Genomic DNA, 18,041 nt, shown 5'->3' on the forward strand with positions numbered 1-18,041 from the left:
GCTGTTTTGGCACTGTTTTTATTTTTTACAACATTCATAAGGCTACTTTCACACTCGCGTTTTGGCTTTCCGTTTGCGAGATCCGTTCAGGGATCTCACAAGCGGTCCAAAACGGATCAGTTTTGCCCAAATGCATTTTGAATGGTTAAGGATCCGCTCAGAATGCATCAGTTTGCCTCCGATCAGTCTCCATTCTGCTTTGGAGACGGACACCAAAACGCTGCTTGCAGCGCTTTACTGTCCCCCTGACGAAGCGGAGACAAACGGATACATCCTGGCACACAATGTAAGTCAATGGGGACCGATCCGTTTTCTATGACACAATAGAAAACTGATCCGTCCCCCATTGACTTTCAATGGTGTTCAAGACAGATCTGTCTTGGCTATGTTAAAGATAATACAAACTGATCCGTTCTGAACGGATGCAGACGCTTGTATTATCTGAACGGATCCGTCTGTGCAGATCCATGACGGATCCGCACCAAACGCGAGTGTGAAAGTAGCCTAATCCCTATCGCTCGTCTGCAAGGGGCCTAAGCCCCACAAAGTGACTTCATGACTGAACTGGTCCTTAAAAAAGTGGGTTTTGGAAATTTTCTTAAAAATTTTAAGAATTGCTTCTAAACTTCTAACGTCCCAAAAAAAATAAAATGACATTTACAAAATGATAAATGTATAATAATATGGAAGGCACTCTAGTCTCTGGTGTGGCATGAATACATATATAAAGTATATTATATATTTATAAAAAAAACTGTTAAAGCCAAATCTAGTCTCAATATGTCACTTATTAGATGATGATTCGTACACACATTTATATAGCATGATAGTATTACCATCAATTCATGTTGGAATCAAATACCGTATACATGATATTAGTAAAAAAACTATATATATATATATTCAGAAAACATATAAATAACTCCAAAATCGTTGATTCATAGGTAAATGATTGTGTAGCTCTCTCTTCGATGGTATAGCTACATAACACATCCAGTGCCGTCTCTTTAATATATTGCGTTGATGACTTGCTGAAAAAACATCCACCATATGCAGTCCCGTCTGGTTGGCAACCCTGCTAACTGGGAACCAGTAAGATTGCTGAAAAAGAGTCCAAAATAATCCCTGCCCCCATTATCAGGACTTGATCACATTTCACCAGCTCTGAGGAGATTTGGATGACAAGACGCAGCATTCTAACGCGCCGTCCTTCCACCCAGTTCACACTACTCATCAGCGCACATACAGTATATGAGCGCCACTCCCGGGGGCCAATCACAGCACTTCTAGCGCAAGAGCAATGCAGATGAGAGCTCTTTAGCTATTGGCGTATGTTTCAAAGTGTGATTGGCTGGTAACGTTTGATGGGCGGGGCTCCGGGCAGCTGGGCAGAGCTGTACGCTGCTTGTATATTGTCGCAGCTTCCGGTAAACACCGTTACGGAACGAATGTAAGTGTAATAAGTTCTGTGTACGGCGTTGTGTGTGGGAGTCCGCGCGTCTCTCACGGCTGTCGTGCCCGTGGCCCGGTAGTTGTTTGTGGGCAGTGCTGTACTGTGGAGGGCTCGCAATTCATTGTAGAGTTGGGGAGGTGCTGTGCTGGTCCCTGTGACCGGACTGTACTGAGGAAGGAAGGGATGACCACCTTACTGCTTCGTAGGCGACAGTGGTCTGTGTGGTTTCAGGAGGGCTGCCCCCTGTGAGTGTGGCTGGTACCTTAGTGAGGAGAGTTGGTATGTATCCTGAAGGGCCAGTGGTGTCCATGTGGCAGGGGGTCCTGTAGTACATGGCTTTGAGGGGGAAGGGAACCCCTCCTTGTTGTTTGGGAAGGCCAGGACATGAGTGGTGTTCATTGGTCTTGGTTGGAATTGCGACACTGGTGGCCTGCGTTGTGGCTGGCAGTAGAGAGAGAGTGGCGGTGGTCTGCGTTGTGGCTGGCAGTAGAGAGAGAGTGGCGGTGGTCTGCGTTGTGGCTGGCAGTAGAGAGAGAGTGGCGGTGGTCTGCGTTGTGGCTGGCAGTAGAGAGAGAGTGGCGGTGGTCTGCGTTGTGGCTGGCAGTAGAGAGGGAGTGGCGGTGGTCTGCGTTGTGGCTGGCAGTAGAGAGAGAGTGGCGGTGGTCTGCGTTGTGGCTGGCAGTAGAGAGAGAGAGTGGCGGTGGTCTGCGTTGTGGCTGGCAGTAGAGAGAGAGTGGCGGTGGTCTGCGTTGTGGCTGGCAGTAGAGAGAGAGAGTGGCGGTGGTCTGCGTTGTGGCTGGCAGTAGAGAGAGAGAGTGGCGGTGGTCTGCGTTGTGGCTGGCAGTAGAGAGAGAGAGAGTGGCGGTGGTCTGCGTTGTGGCTGGCAGTAGAGAGAGAGAGTGGCGGTGGTCTGCGTTGTGGCTGGCAGTAGAGAGAGAGAGAGAGAGAGAGAGTGGCGGTGGTCTGCGTTGTGGCTGGCAGTAGAGAGAGAGAGAGTGGCGGTGGTCTGCGTTGTGGCTGGCAGTAGAGAGAGAGAGAGAGAGAGAGAGAGTGGCGGTGGTCTGCGTTGTGGCTGGCAGTAGAGAGAGAGAGAGTGGCGGTGGTCTGCGTTGTGGCTGGCGGTAGAGAGAGAGAGAGGCGGTGGTCTGCGTTGTGGATTGCGGTAGAGAGTGATAGTGGTCTGGGTTGTTGCTGGGGGGAGAGAGGGTCTCTGGTCTGCGTTTTGACTTTTAAGTGTTAGCAGCTGTAAGAAGCACTTGATTTAGTGTTTGGCCTGAAAAAAAAATTGTGTTTAATATATAATGCAGAGAAATTAACTAAAAAAGTAACTTTATCATTTTGAATAAAGTGGTGCCCGGAACCTTTAAACTGCTCACTTTATAACCTTGTACAAGGAATGAAAACACGCATCCATAAATATGCTTCATGGTATTTCATGCTTGATGTAACTGCGCAGGCGGCACACTTCATGATATTTTTATTGTGAACTTTTTTCCTGATAATGCTGGCTGCTCATACAATAAGGGCTCGTTCATACGAACGTGGCCTGCGCGCTGACTTATTGCAGCCAGCATTTGTGGATCTGCAATACATGGGCACCGTTCCGTGTGCATTCTGCATCACGGATGCGGACTCCTTCATTTCAATGGGTCTGGAGATGCGGAACGGAAAACTACGGAAGCACTGCGGAGAGCTTTCTGGGATTCTGTTCCGTACTTCCGTTCCGCAAAAAGATAAAACTTGTTCTATCTTTTTGCGAAACGGACGAATGCAGACCCATTCAAGTTGAATGGGTCTGGTTTCATCCCGGTGGCCGTATGGAGGTTGCCCGTGCATTGGGGACTGCAAATTGCGGTCCCCAATGCACGGAACGGCCCACCTATGGCCGTGTGAATGAGCCCTAAGGAGGGGCAGAGTGTAAGCTATGTGTCCTAGGCTCCCAGGGACCATATGGGAGCGTCTGCTGTAAAGCTCCAGTAATAGGATCCTCATAGGGAGAAGGGCCATACTATAGGATCGCAGGAGACTGCGCTCAGTGCGGTGCATTACCAGAAGGAAATTATGCGTAGCCATTTTTACCCCTCATCCACGACAGCACCACGAGAGAGGATGGATCCGCCCCCAAAGACAAGTAACCTGAGGTACAAAAAGGCGGAGACTCCTCTCTGCCTCCAGTATGGTTTCTTGTCTTTGAGGGGGAAGCCTGTGGTTCGTCCTCCTCTCCCTGGGCTGCCCTGTTTACCTGAGGTCCCCGTTCTGATGTGGCACAGTGTGCGCGGTGGGGCTTACAGAGGCGAGATGGCAAAGCTCTCCTGAGCACTTGGGGCATGATGCTTCGGTTCGATAACGAGCACCAGTAAGCATCGCACATGCGGCTGGAATCAGAAGATGCCGGCTTGGGGGGGGGGTCTGCCTCGGCTCCGCTCACGTGATCACCGTTTCTGGGTTGAGAGTGAGGCTCAGAGTGTTTTTAAATGCACTTGATCTCAGAAGTGAGCTGCCGGCATTATTCGCTCGTGTGGGGATGCAGAGGACAGGACATAGAGTGGTCTAGTGAACGTGGTGGCACGATGGAGGAAGAAAGGACACAGCAGAAGAACCAGTGTCCATCCCGGCCTCTGTACCTAGGAGTGGTGAGAGGCTTCTTAAGCCATGTATTCATGTCCATCTTCTTGATGTGGATTTATATATGTGTTGTTGCAGGATAAACCTAAGAAGGCTGTATCTAAAAGACACCATAAGGAATGTGCCTTGTGTAGATGTCCCCTGGCGTCTGACAATGGGAAAAGATTATGTCAACAGTGTATTGATATGACGTTTGCAGAATAGTCGCCATCCTTTTATAACTGTCTACAACATTTTGTTAGAGCAGAAATAAATGCATCTTTGTCCTCTAAAAAAGCTGATACTTCAAAAGAACCAAAAATAAGGAAGAAGAGGTTAAGGATATTCAATCTTTGGATTCGGGGGCTTCATCTCTTTCTTCTGACTCCGAAGAGAATGAAATTAAAAGAGCTTTTTTTTCCCGTTGAAGATATTGATAAACTTTTAAAGGCGATAAAAGCCACAATGGGGATAGAGGATGTCAGAGTCAAAGTCGGTGCAGGATATTATGTTTGGGGGACTACAAACAAGACAGGTCAAATCCTTTCCAGTTCATAAAAATGTGCCGGCTTTAATTAAGGAGGAATGGCGTAAACCGAACAAAAGAGTATTTATTTCAAAGAATCTAAAAAGGAAATACCCCTTTTCCCTAACGCCTCCACAACGGCACTTATTGGAGGAGTGTCCCCGCCTCGGACAGGAAACAACGACGTAGAAGCAGAAGATTTAAGAACCTCCTCCCCTTTACCTAGTCAGTTGTTGTTTCCTGTCCGACGGAAGACGTGGAAGCCTCTCCTGTAGCAGGAGTAACTTTTCTTCCGCCCAGCCTCACCTCGATCCTGGGGTTCTCCCCACTTCATGTGGGAGGGCTGGAGCAGGGAACGGGCCCGCGGGGACGCATTGCCTCCCTTCCTGTTCCTTGGAGTAAGTCCTGGTTGCAGGCGTCCCCGGGCGCGTGTGCGGTAGTTGCCAGAACTATCGCGGGATCCGACGTCCGGCGTGTGACGTCAGCGGGTGAGATTCTCCTTGGGCAAGAGAATCTCGCGAGAAGGCGGAGCTGATTTTAAAAAGATTTCCTCAAACACAGCGTCCTCGTGCTACGAGGACGATGCAAAGCCCTGGAGATATGGACACCGCCAGAAAACCCGTGGATCCTTCAGCCTCTGCCCTCAGCCCGGTAAGCCTCCTCCCAGAGGGATTCTTAAAAGGAGTTTGGGAAGCCTCTGCTTCAGCCTTCAGGCCATCTATTGCCTCAACATGCACCGCGAGATCTCTTATAATATGGTTGTCTGATTTGGAAGAACAGCTAAAAAACAAAAGTCCTATAGAGGATATACTGGCCAGTCTTCCGACTATTAAAAAAGCTGTGGATTTTTTTGGCAGACGCTTCTGCGGATGCTGTAAGATTATCTGCTCGCGCGGCCGGATTAACAAATTCTGCGCGCAGAGCATTATGGTTAAAAAATTGGAGTGGCGATCTCCAGTCAAAGAAAAGGTTATGTGCAATACCCTGTGAAGGGGAATATTTATTTGGGTCAGCACTGGATGAGTTGCTGGAAAAAGCAGCAGACAGAAAAAGTTTCCAGCACAAAGTGTTTTTTTCTTCTAGAGAAAGGTCAAGTCGCCCTTTTCGCTCCTTTCGGACCAATAGAGAAGTAAATAAAGACAGATCTTTCAAAGCTAGATCCCGAAGGGAAGGAGGAAGAGGTTTCTTCTTAAACAAGCAGGTTAGAGGAGAGAAGAAAATGGGTCAGCAATGATGCCAGGGACCATGTAGAAGGAAGACTGAAAGTTTCTTCCTGCATGGACCAAAATTTCCAGCAGTCCTTGGATTCTGGACACTTTGAGTCAGGGATTAAAAATGGAATTTCGTTCAACTCCCCCTTCAAGATTCGTAATTACAAGATCAACACAAAAGGAAGGAAGGATATAGTATCAGAAGTTCTGTGCTTAATAGGAAAGGAAGTTTTGGCACCAGTACCAGAGGGTCAAGAAGGAGAGGGGTTTTATTCTCCTCTTTTCTTAGTAAATAAAACAAATGGTTCTTTCAGAACCATAATAAATTTGAAGAGACTAAATCGTTTCCTTTTGCAGAAAAAGTTCAGAATGGAAACTATCAGGTCGACAATAAACTTTTATTATTTCCAGGATGTTTCATGACCGTGCTAGACTAGAAGGATGCTTACCTTCATGTTCCAATCCATCAGGAGCACCAGAAATACCTAAGGATAGAGATAGGAGGGGTAATGAATCACTGGCAGTTCCAAGCCCTTCTTTTTGGTCTAGCGATGCCTCCAAGAGTATTCACCTAGGTGCTGGCGGAGATGTCAGCACATATTTGGGAGAAGGATATTTTGTTCATTCCCTATCTCAACGATTTTCTAATTGTCGCAGGAACGGAGATGGCCTGCAGAATAGCAGTTCAAGAGGTAATTCAGATCCTGAAAAAATTGGGATGGATCTTGAACGAAAGAAAATCAGACAGAACCTCTTCAATGCCAGCAGTTCCTAGGGCTAATCTTGGACTCCAGAGACCAGAATAGTTTTTTGCCTGAAGAGAAGATAGTCAACATAATGCGAAAAATACGGAATTTAATAGATCATCCACAAATTACGTTAAGAAAAGATATGTCGATCCTGGGGAGTTCAACTTCCTGCATCCCAGCGGTCACATGGGCCCAGTTTCACTCAATAGATCTTCAGTGGGAGATTCTAGATGCCTGGCAGAAGGGGAAACAAACTCCTAGAAATGAAAATAAAGATCTCTACCCAGACCTTGCTCAACCTGAGATGGTGGTTGGAAGCAGACGATCTAAACCAGGGACTTCCGTGGTTAAAGAAGGATTTGGTTTGTTTAACAACAGACGCAAGTCCCTGGTGCTGGGGAGCCCACATTCAGAATTGTTCCTTGCAGGGGTGTTGGGAGGAAACTCTAAAAAGACCTTCTTCCAATATGAAAGAATTAATGGCGGTGAAATATGCGATTCTAGGAGCCCTGCCATTGTGTATAGACAAAGATTTGAGGATAATGTCAGACAATACAACGGTAGTGTTGTACATAAACAAGCAGGGGGTGGACCAAGAGTCAGGATTTGATGCTAATACTCAGTTCCATTTTCCAGATAGTAGAACAGAAATGCAGGTCAATTTCAGCAGTCCACATCAAGGGGAAAGAAAATATTCAAGCAGACTTTTTGAGCCGTCATCTAATTTCCCAGGGGGAATGGTGTCTGGATCCGGGGATATTCAATCCGATAGTAGACATCTGCGGTCTTCCCTGTATAGAACTTTTTGCCACAGTACAGAACAGGAAAGTGGGATTTTTTATTTTTTTTTACCTGTCTTCGGAGAGATCCCCCTGTAGGCTGGGATGCCTTTCTCCAAAGGTGGGATTTTCATCTGGCCTGCGTCTTTCCTCCAATTCCTCGAGTACTAAAGAAGGTCAGGGAGGATCAGTCGAGAATAATATTAATCGCCCCATTTTGGCCAAGAAGGCCATGGTTCACGTGGCTGTGAAGATTGTCGATTTCAGATCCTTGGGTAATCCCAGCAACTCGCGGCCTTCTCTTTCAGGGTCCGGTATTCCATCCTCAGGTGGACAGGTAGCCCCTTGGGATTTAAATCTAGTCGTGCAGGCTCTAACAGTTTCCTCCTTTTGAGCCCATTCATCAGATCCCTATAAAAATCTTGTCGCTTAAATTAGGTCTGTTGGTGGCCTTAACATCTGCCCGTAGAATTAGTGAGCTTCAGGCGATCTCCATCAATCAACCTTACACTTCCATTCTACATGATAGTCATTATTAAACCTGAGCCTGCATTCATTCCAAAAGTGGCCACTAAATTTCATAAATCCCAGGAGATTATTCTTCCCTCCTTTTATGATAATCCATCTTCAGAAAAGGAAGATGTCTCATTCAGTATTTAAGTGAGACTAAAGATTGGAGGAGGTCCTCCTCGTTGTTTGTTCTTTTTCAGGGGAGAAATAAAGGACATCAAGCTTCCAAAAAGACTGTGGCGTGATAGATTACTTCTGCTATATCCCTGGCATACTCCTCTTCGGGGAAGGAGCCTCCGGAAAATCTCCATGCACACTCTACCAGGGCTATCTCTACATCTTGGGCTGAGAAAGCGGCAGTTTCTATTGAAGATATCTGTAGAGCAGCGGTCTGGTCTTCTCCTACTTTCTTTAATCACTATCGGTTGCAGTTAAATTCTCCATCTGATTTGTCTTTTGGATCCAAGGTGCTTTCTGCGGTTATCCCACCCTAAGTTTCCTTGGCTCTTTCTCTCTCGTGGTGCTGTCGTGGGTGAGGGGTAAAATGAAGATTACTTAATTCGATTTTCCTGAACCCACGACAGTACCTTTTATTTTTCCCTTCCCTCTTTTTTTGGGTGTTAGTGGTTTATTCACAGGTGTTAAAAATTAATAAATATATAGAAAACTACAACTTACGCGGCGGAGTTCCTCAAATCCTTGGAAACGTCATACCGGAGGCAGAGAGGAGTCTCTGCCTTTTTGTACCTCAGGTTTCCTGTCTTTGGGGGCGGATCCATCCTCTCTCGTGGTGCTGTCGTGGGTTCAGGAAAATCCAATTACCCGTAAGTAATCTTCATTTTCTCGACTTGACCACAAAGAATAAAACTTGGGACTCAGAATAGTTTTAATGAAGCAAATGTAAGTAAATGAATGCAGCTTCGGGGTTGCAGATTTTGTGGCTTTACAGTCCACACAAACATCACTGACAGCGCTGTACAATGCATGTGAACAGGCAGAGAAGGACTGGCCATAGACCCTACAGGGAAATTTCCCGGTGGGCTCATGCTCATGGGGCCACCCAAGCCCTCCTTGCAGTACATAATGATCTGATGCTCTGAGCTTTAATTAACGCTCGGAGCATCCATGTACATGGCTGGCGGCCACAGGTGCCCTCCCAAATTAAATTGTATTGTTGCTGTCAGGATGGTGATAAGGTTGAATACTACAGCGGGGTATGGAAGCTCATGGCTCTCTGCCCTGCTGTTCATCCTCATAGGACACAGGCTACTATATGAGAAAGCATACAAATGGTGCAGCGACTTAGGCCAGTGGCCTGCACTGGAGACAGCATCTTGGAACTTAACATAACTCATGTATTGTTTTTCGTCATTCCTTGGCCGTTTTGGGGAGCATTTTTGTGCTGCTGGAGTAGGGCTACTTTCACAAGTGCGCTACAGCCTTCCAGCAGGCTGTGCCGGTGTAGAATGCTGCAAGCAACGCTTTCTGTCTGACCGATTTCTAGGCATATTTGCCAGGTTGTGGCTGGATCTCCACTGGACCCCATTGTAGTTAATGGAGCCGTCGGGCATTCCAGTAGCATTTTCATTTGTACCATTTTGGGGTACATAGTACTTTTTGATTGCTCAGTATTATGCTTTTTCTAAGGCAAGGTTTTTTTATTTATTTTTTACAGCATTCACCTGAAGGGGTAGACCGTTAGAAATGTTATAGAGCAGGTCATTACAGATGCAGCAATACCAATTATGTCTATTTACATTTTTGTTTGCAATCTTACATTTTCTGCCATGCTATTTTCTGAGAGCCATTATTATTTTTTTTTTCGTCAATCGTCTTGTGTAGTGGCTAATTTTTTGGCGCGATAAGGTGGTAACTTTGTGGGGCACATAGTACTTTTTGATCGCTCGCTACTACACTTTTTGTAAGGCAAAGTGACCAAAAAAATTGCTATTTTGGCTGCGTATTTATTTTTTATGGTGTTCATCTGACATGGTAAATCATGTGATATTTTTATAGAGCTGGTCATTGCTAACGCAACGATACCTAATTTGTCTATAATTGTATATGGCTCGATGAGGGAAAGGGGAGCTTTTTTTTTTTTCATGAATTATTTAAAAAAAACACTTTCTTAACTTTTTTTTACACTTTTTCTTTTTGTCCCACTGTGGGACATTAAAATTTGGGGGTCTGATCTCCTCTACAGTGCATTACAACACATAGTGTATTGTAATGCATTAGCTGTCCAGTGTAGCTATGAGACCAGCCAGGAGGCTGTGTATCACAGGCTTCCGTAGAAGGCAAGCCCCAATGCCTGTGTAAGGCATCAGTCAGCCTTCCCGCCATCAGGTCCCCATTACGGGGACCTGACTGGGTCCGAGAGGGAGCCCTCTCCCTCTGCAAAATTAGTGCATGCTGCAGTCAGCGTTGACTGAGGCATACAAAGGGTTAATGCTTCGGCATCTGTCTATTCACCAGTACCAGCATATACTGTAAGTAACAGCCAGGCCCCTGTGGCTGATTGAGTGGGCACTGCTCCTGCCTAATCGGGGTGCCGTACCTGCACGCCGGCTGTTGGAAAGTTACTTCCCACTGCGCCGTACGTGTACGCGGGTGTCAGGAAGGGATTAAAGAGGTTGTCCAGCCGTTAATATTGATGACCATTGTCAGAGTAGGCCATCAATATTTAATCGTTGGGGGCCGACACACGGCACCCTTGCCGATCAGCTGTGAGACAAGGAGGTGCCGCTCTATGCCGGAAAACAAAAGCGCAAGTGTGAAAGAGCCCTTAGTCAATAGAAAACAGATCCGTCCCCTATTGACTTTCAGTGGTGTTCATGACGGATCCATCATGGCTATAGAAGACATAATACAACTGGATCCGTTCATGACGGATGCATGCGGTGGTATTATTGTAAGGGAAGCGTTTTTCCAGATCCATGACGGATCCGCAAAAAAGCGCTAATGTGAAAGTAGCCTTCCGAGACAAAGTGCAGTGTAAAGATCAGGAAGCATTGCTCACATGGAGCACTGCCTCCTCTTCAAGCCACTGATTGGGATCGGTGTCGAGTGTTAGACCCCTACAGATCCGATACTGATGACCTGTCGTGACGATAGGTCATCAATATTGAAGCGGATCTGTCACCAGGATCAACCCTGTTAAACCAGGTACATAGCCTGGTAGAGATGATCCTGCAGTTTAACATAATACCTTCCTCCTCACTGTCGGTGCCACGGTTGTTGATAAAATCGTACTTTTATTCCATTGCTGGCAGGCAATTTCAAGGACCAGGAGGTGGGCTTTTTCAGTACAAGCACCACTATGCAATGTCTACTGATGTCTAAACACATCGCCTTCTTCCCCCCTGCTGTCTAGCGCTGTCAGTCCCGTCAATGTGTTTAGACCCCCCCCCCCCCCCCCCCCCCCAGTGAAAGTAAAAGAAAGTTCCAATGAAATGAAACCTTAAAATTTAACATACCAAGACATTTGGACACTTTTATGCTCCCAACTTTGTGGGAACAGTTTGGGGAAGGCCTTTTCTGTTCCAGCATGACTGTGCCCCAGTGGTCGGGGGAGTTTAATATGGAAGAACCTGTCTGGCCGCACAGTCCTGATCTCACTGGGATGAACTAGAACCGGAGATTGTGAGCCAGGACCTCTCATCCAACATCAGTGTCTGACCTCACAAATGTTCTTCTGGATGAATGGGCAAAAATTCCCACAGGCACACTCCAAAATGTTGTAGAAGAGAGGAAGCTGCTTTAGCTATTAATGCATGTGGATTTAGAATGGGTTGTGATGAAAGGTCAAGTAGCTGGAATGTGTAATTGTCCCAATATAGTGCATGTAGATAGAACTTAGCATAGAGAGCAGGATGCTTCCAGTGAATTACTACTATGAGAGTGCCCGATCCTGTCACCAGATCACTGTACTTCTAAACGGTCTTTAATACCTGCGGCTGCAAATGTTATTCGGGAGTTTCATAGGGATAGGAACCCCAGCCCTGACACACTCCCCTAAAAGAATATTCCAGTGGTGTTAAGTTATCCGCTATCCACAGGATAGAGGATAACTATTAGGTTGGTGGTGGTCCTACTTCTGTGGGGATGCCAGATCACGAGAACAAGGACCCTGCACCCTGTGGAGCCCCCCAAAATGAATGGAGCGGCCAGTTAGCCATACGTGCAGCCACTCCATTTCTATGGGAGTTCTAGAGATAGCAGAGCCATCACTCAAGTATTTTTGGCAGTCCCATAGAAATTAATGGAGGGTGATCAGGCATGCGCAGCTACTCTCCGCTGACCCTGGGACCCGCACCTATCTGACAATGGTGGCATATCCTAGTGAGTGTCTAAGATGAGACAAGCCCTTTAAGGCTTTGTGGTGCAGCATCCATGACCACCACTTAGCTGCTTTATTACGGTCATATTGGTACCTTAACTATAAATATCTATAGTGATATTATGGAAAACATGATACTGAATGATTTACACAGAATTTCAAGAACCATTCCAATTTATTTTCTTACTCCCCCCTTTTTTTTTTTTCTTTTCCAGAATATTTTGAGATCTCCTGCTCAGCTGCCATGTTTTATAGAGCAGACTACTGACATGAAGAAGAGCAGAATATTCCAGCATTGCTGCAACAATCAGAAGCATGGATGAAGAAACTGTTTGTTCCATAAGATAACTGAAGAAACTTCTTTTTGGGTTGTTTCATTTAAATAAGAACTTAGGAAGGAGATTTCACATGGCTGGGGCTATTGCTTCGAGAATGAGCTTCAGCTCTCTGAAGCGGAAACAGCCTAAAACATTCACAGTCAGAATCCTTACAATGGATGCGGAAATGGAATTCAACTGTGAGGTAAGGGCAAGCTGGCTCATAAACCGCATCATATAGTCAATAAAAAGTTATCATCTTCAGGAACACAGGGAAACTCAGGTAAAAAATAGATTTTCCTGCTACAGTTCAACGGGTTTTTGGGCTCTAGACATTGATGACCTATCCCATGAAATCACTACAGACCGTAAGTAGCTAGTGATTTTTTTTTTTTTATCACTAAGTTTTGGGTTTCAGGGTAATTCCAACAAATTTTTCTTGCCAGTGAAATCGCAGCAGATTAAATCGGTCCAGCTACTCTCTTGACTGCGGCGATCTAGCTGCGGCTTTCAAGCTTATTTAATGCTTTCCATATGGACAGCGATTTCACAACAATTTTTTTCGTATCGTGACAAAGTCTAGTGGTAGTCTCGGTCTTAAGTTCCATTACATGGATCGATAATCAGAAACAACTGAATATATGGGACAAGTGATCACTTGTCCCATGCAGAGGAGATGATTGCTGCATGTGAATGCAGCTTCACCTCCACCAATGTTCAAGCATTTAATGAGAATATTTGGTTTGTTCACGATAATTGCCTGAAGAATCGTCCTGTGTAAAATAACCTTTAAGCTGGCCCATCAGCCAGCGCATTTTTTTTTTAATGTATCCATATAAATAAGGGTACATTTACATGACCGTATATATATTGCAGTCCACATAATACGGTTGACGTCTGTGTTGCTTCTGTTTTTTTGTTTTTTTTTGCGGCCCAGCCCCATTGACTTTAATGGGTCTGTGAACTGGATTTTCCAGCCATGTATGACATGTTCTATCTTTTTGCGGAACAGACATATGGATGCAATAAGCACATGGATGATCCATGTGCTTTCCTCATCTGTATGTTTTGTAAAAGTTGTCTTATACTTGGCCGTAAAATACGGTTCACGGACCCATGGAAGTCAATGGGTCTGCAAAAAAACAGATGCATCATGGACATCACTCGGACATCATCCTTAGGGTCCATTCACACGTCCGTTGTTTCTTTCCTGATCTGTTCCGTTTTTTGCGGAACAGATCTGGACCAGATCTGTACCCATTCATTTTCAATGGGTCCTAAAAAAAATTCAGACATTGAGCTGTCCGATTTTTTTTCAGGACCCATTGAAAATGAATGGGTACAGAACTGGTCCAGATCTGTTCCGCAAAAAACGGAACAGATCAGGAAAGAAACAACGGACGTGTGAATGGACACTAGGCCTCTTTCACACGACCGTTTTTTTTTTCGTTTTGCGGGCCGTTTTTTGCGTTTCGTATACGGAACCATTAATTTCAATGGTTCCGCAAAAAAAACGGAATTTACTCCGTATGCATTCCGTTTCCGTATTTCCGTTTTTCCGTTCCGTTAAAAGATGGAACATGTCCTATTATTGCCCGCAAATCACGTTCCGTGGCTCCATTCAAGTCAATGGGTCCGCAAAAAAAGGCACACATACGGAAATGCATCCGTATGTCTTCCGTATCCGTTCAGTTTTTTGCGGAGCCATCTATTGAAAATGTTATGCCCAGCCCAATTTTTTCTATGAAATTACTGTATACTGTATATGCCATACGGAAACACAACGGAAACAAAAAACGGAACAACGGATCCGTTTAAAACGGTCCGCAAAACACTGAAAAAGCCATACGGTCGTGTGAAAGAGGCCTTACTTTGTGTGTCCGTGTTTTGTGGACCTCAAAATACAGTCATGTGAATTCACCCTAGGTTCTTGTTTTTTGCAGGACGAATTTAATTTTTTGAGACACCTATTGATAAACGGGGTTCTCCGAGATATTTGATATTGATGACCTGTCCTGAGGATAGATCATCAATGTTAAAATCCTGGAAAACCCCTTTAAAGTGGAAGAACCACTAATTTAACCCTTTCATACACATGTGGGTAACTCCTTCACTTTCATTTATTCTAGTTTTAATAACTCTGATTTCCTAGCACTACATTAAAGGTCATCTGTCGGCAGATTTGTACCTGATTGACAGGACCAGGCAGTGTAAACGTCATCACACCTGGCCCTGTCAAAGTGCAGAGGGCACAGCAGTTGCAGAGAGAGCTGAGCCTCTAGGTGTAACAGCAACGTCCCCGTTGCTCCTAGAAGCTAATTTGCATATATTAAAACATAATTTTTCTCAGCATTGCATGCACATATGATCATGGGACCAACACAGATGCCTTCAGCTGCAAAGCACACATATAACAGGTCAGCCAGTGTCATAGGTACAGATCTGCTGACAGATATCCTGTAACATTCTGTCAGAAAAGGGCTTGTAACACTCACGCAGGGAAATTGATGCAAGCAGCTTTTTGCAAGCCTTTTCTGCTACAAACATGGATGTGTTTTTGGATGCAATCCCTGCCCCCATCCTTATTTTGGTACCCATTAACTGTCCTTGGCCAATTTTTTATAATAAAGATTATGGTTTAAGTGCCATCAAGTATAATTGGCAGTGAGAGTAGCACCCACCAAATTGAATGATTCGAAAGTGAAATGGAATTCCCTAGAAAATTGCTAGCAATAATATGTTCATGTGCATTTGTTATCCTTTAGGTAAAGTGGAAAGGGAAAGACCTTTTTGACCTGGTATGTCGTACCTTAGGGCTTCGTGAAACCTGGTTCTTTGGGCTTCAGTACACCGTTAAGGACACCATAGCATGGTTGAAAATGGACAAAAAGGTAACCTGAAAACAACACTGTTTATATGGTCATAGTGATTAGTTTATGTTCCTGCATATTTTTTAGGTACATTTTTTGTCTTAAAGGTATTGGACCATGATGTCCCAAAAGAAGAACCGGTCACCTTCCATTTCTTAGCCAAATTTTACCCAGAAAATGTTGAGGAAGAACTTGTACAGGATATTACACAGCACCTCTTCTTCCTTCAGGTACGCATCTTATTGATACATTTATAATTGTACAATTTTTTCTGTATGTTCGCAGTTCTCAGTCTTCTACTCTCTCATGTGTTTTGAACAGGTTAAAAAGCAGATACTGGAAGAGAAAATATACTGCCCACCAGAAGCTTCTGTGCTACTAGCGTCATATGCTGTTCAAGCAAAGGTGAGCTTTCCCTTCAGCTTGCACATTCTGGGGTATTTCCATCTGGTCAGTTCTGTTTCCTGTAATACCTAATGTAAAAATATGAATGTTCCCCAAGTAATCACTTTTCTCAAGCGCCCATTGTCCTTCTGTTTCCTCTCCACTCTTGTTGTTTGTAGTTCTTCTTTGTCGAAGCTTATAGCCATATCACCATGATATAGGAGCAAACCCCTCAGCATGACCAGACCTGTGGAGGAAATCATGATCCTTGCAGCTAGGTTCAGGCTACATTGCTCCCCCGGCTCCACTGCAGCTCTTAGGACTCCCCACGCCTGCATCTGGTTTAGTGCAGGTCATGTGACCGCTGCAGCCAATGACTGGCTGAAGCTGTGATATGTCCCCATGCGTCATGTCACTGTGTCACTTGACGTATGATGGGGATCAGGTAACTAAGGTTTGGATACGTTGGGGGAGGTGGTTGCCCAAAAGGCCACCTGGTGTGAACAACCCCTTTACCATTTTCTATGTCTGATGGCCGGGATCGCTGGAGTGTGCATGCAGAGCAGCTTCCTGTCCATTCGCCTCTGCAGCTCTATAGAGGCAGCTACCCTGGAGTTGTACTATAGAGCTGCAGACCAGTTTGGCTGATGCTGCTAAGTGTACTTCATATAGCATCATCAGAAGCACGCATGTTAAGACAACCTGCACATTGACGTCATCAGAGTGCCCCCTGCCTGAACTGTCAATCAAAGCAGATGAGTACTGCATGATGAAGGAGGAAGGGATGGGTTAAAGGGGTTATCCAAGAGTATAAAAAGCTCCAACATATGCCGGCCCCTCACAATGAATATACTTACCTGGTTCCCTGCGCCGCTCCTGGTCCCATCACCTCCACTGCAGTTTCTCCCCGTGCGCAGATGAAAACATCTGGTGTCGGAGGGGACCAGTCAATGGCAGGCGGGGACCAGCCTTCCTAGCGTCACCCACAATGCTAGGGGTAGGCTCGTCCCCATCATCCCCTGCCATTGGCTGCTCCCCCCGACACCGGCTCGGCATATGGGGGAGCTTTTTATACTCTTGGATAACCCCTTTAACCACCTCCGGACCGCTGTACGCACAGACGCGTCCTGGAGGTGGTTGTTTAATTCCTCCTGATCGCGCCGGCGCGTCCTCTCGCGAGACGCGAGATTTCGGTCACAGCCGGCCCGCGCATGCGCATCGCGGGCCGGCAAAAGTTAAAGGACTATTGCATCAGGAACTTGCCAGCCAATGATCGTCGCTGGCAGGTTGCTGATTTTTAAAAAATCGAATCACAAGCCAGATAACAGATCATATTAGTAAATATGATCTGTTATATGGCTTCTCTGCTCCTCTGCTGGTCCTTTTCGTCGGTTGGATCCAGCAGAGAAGCAGACATCACTGTGAGTACACACCAAACACTGCCCTTAGCCCCTGATCACCATCCATCACCCCCATCATCCAAATTAACCCCTTGATCGCCCCCTGTCAATCACTTAGTGAAAGACAAAAAGTGATCAGTGTAAACTGACACTTTTTTTTTTCACTAGTATTGGCTGTTAGGTTTTAGGGATAGTTTAGGCCCCTTGGTTAGGTAGTTAGCGTCAGTTAGCGCCCACCCCACCGCAGTCACTTTTATTCGCTGTTTAGCGTATCGCTAATCAGCATTTGTACTTTTATAGTATCTGTAAGTGATCAAAACTGATCACGGTCAGATCTATAATAGTATTAGTGTCACTTTAGTTCGCCCTCCACCCAAAACGCAGTGTTTGCCCGATCAGGCCTGATCGGTCGCCCACACGTGCGTTCACCCACGCCCGCCCCACCGCAGTGACAAAAAATTATTATTTTTTGATCACTGCACATTCACTTTACACGCTCTGCGGCGATAAAAAAATCAGTTTTGATATTTTTTATCAACCGCAGCGGCCTCCGGTACTTCGCTAGCCTCCCCTTTGTAAGACAGGCTTGCTTTTTTTCTTGGGTAGTCTCAGGGAATACCCCTAAATTTAGTAGTCCAAATGTCAAACAGGGGGTATTCTTCTGAAGAGGCCTACAGGATTCTGACCCAGTCGGATGAGGAGTGGGAACCCTCATCTGACGAATCTAGCGGGTCAGAATATGAACCTGTAGAAAGCAGTGGCTCTCTGACCCAAAGTTCGGACGAGGAGGTTGAGGTCCCTGGCAGCACCAGGCGTACCCGGCCCCGTGTCGCTAGACCACAGGTTATGCAGGATCTGCTTCAAGAGCAGCAGAGTGGGGCTGTCGCTGCCGGATCACG

The 18,041-nt window shown here is 45.7% G+C and overlaps 1 protein-coding gene across 2 annotated transcripts in view; it reads left to right on the forward strand.

Moving 5' to 3' along the window:
- The first annotated feature begins 1,367 nt into the window (after nt 1-1,367).
- The window catches only part of NF2 (neurofibromin 2), a 152,804-nt gene continuing 136,130 nt past the window's right edge, over nt 1,368-18,041 (forward strand). For both annotated transcript variants that reach the window (XM_040416684.1, XM_040416683.1), the window contains exons 1-5: nt 1,368-1,450; nt 12,387-12,693; nt 15,254-15,379; nt 15,466-15,588; nt 15,680-15,763. In XM_040416684.1, coding sequence (XP_040272618.1) covers nt 12,580-12,693; nt 15,254-15,379; nt 15,466-15,588; nt 15,680-15,763 — 447 coding nt within the window. In that variant the 5' untranslated portion in view covers nt 1,368-1,450; nt 12,387-12,579. The remainder of the gene's footprint in view (nt 1,451-12,386; nt 12,694-15,253; nt 15,380-15,465; nt 15,589-15,679; nt 15,764-18,041) is intronic.

The sequence above is a fragment of the Bufo bufo genome, chromosome 2 (assembly GCF_905171765.1).
Source record: "Bufo bufo chromosome 2, aBufBuf1.1, whole genome shotgun sequence".
Classification (NCBI taxonomy): domain Eukaryota; kingdom Metazoa; phylum Chordata; class Amphibia; order Anura; family Bufonidae; genus Bufo; species Bufo bufo.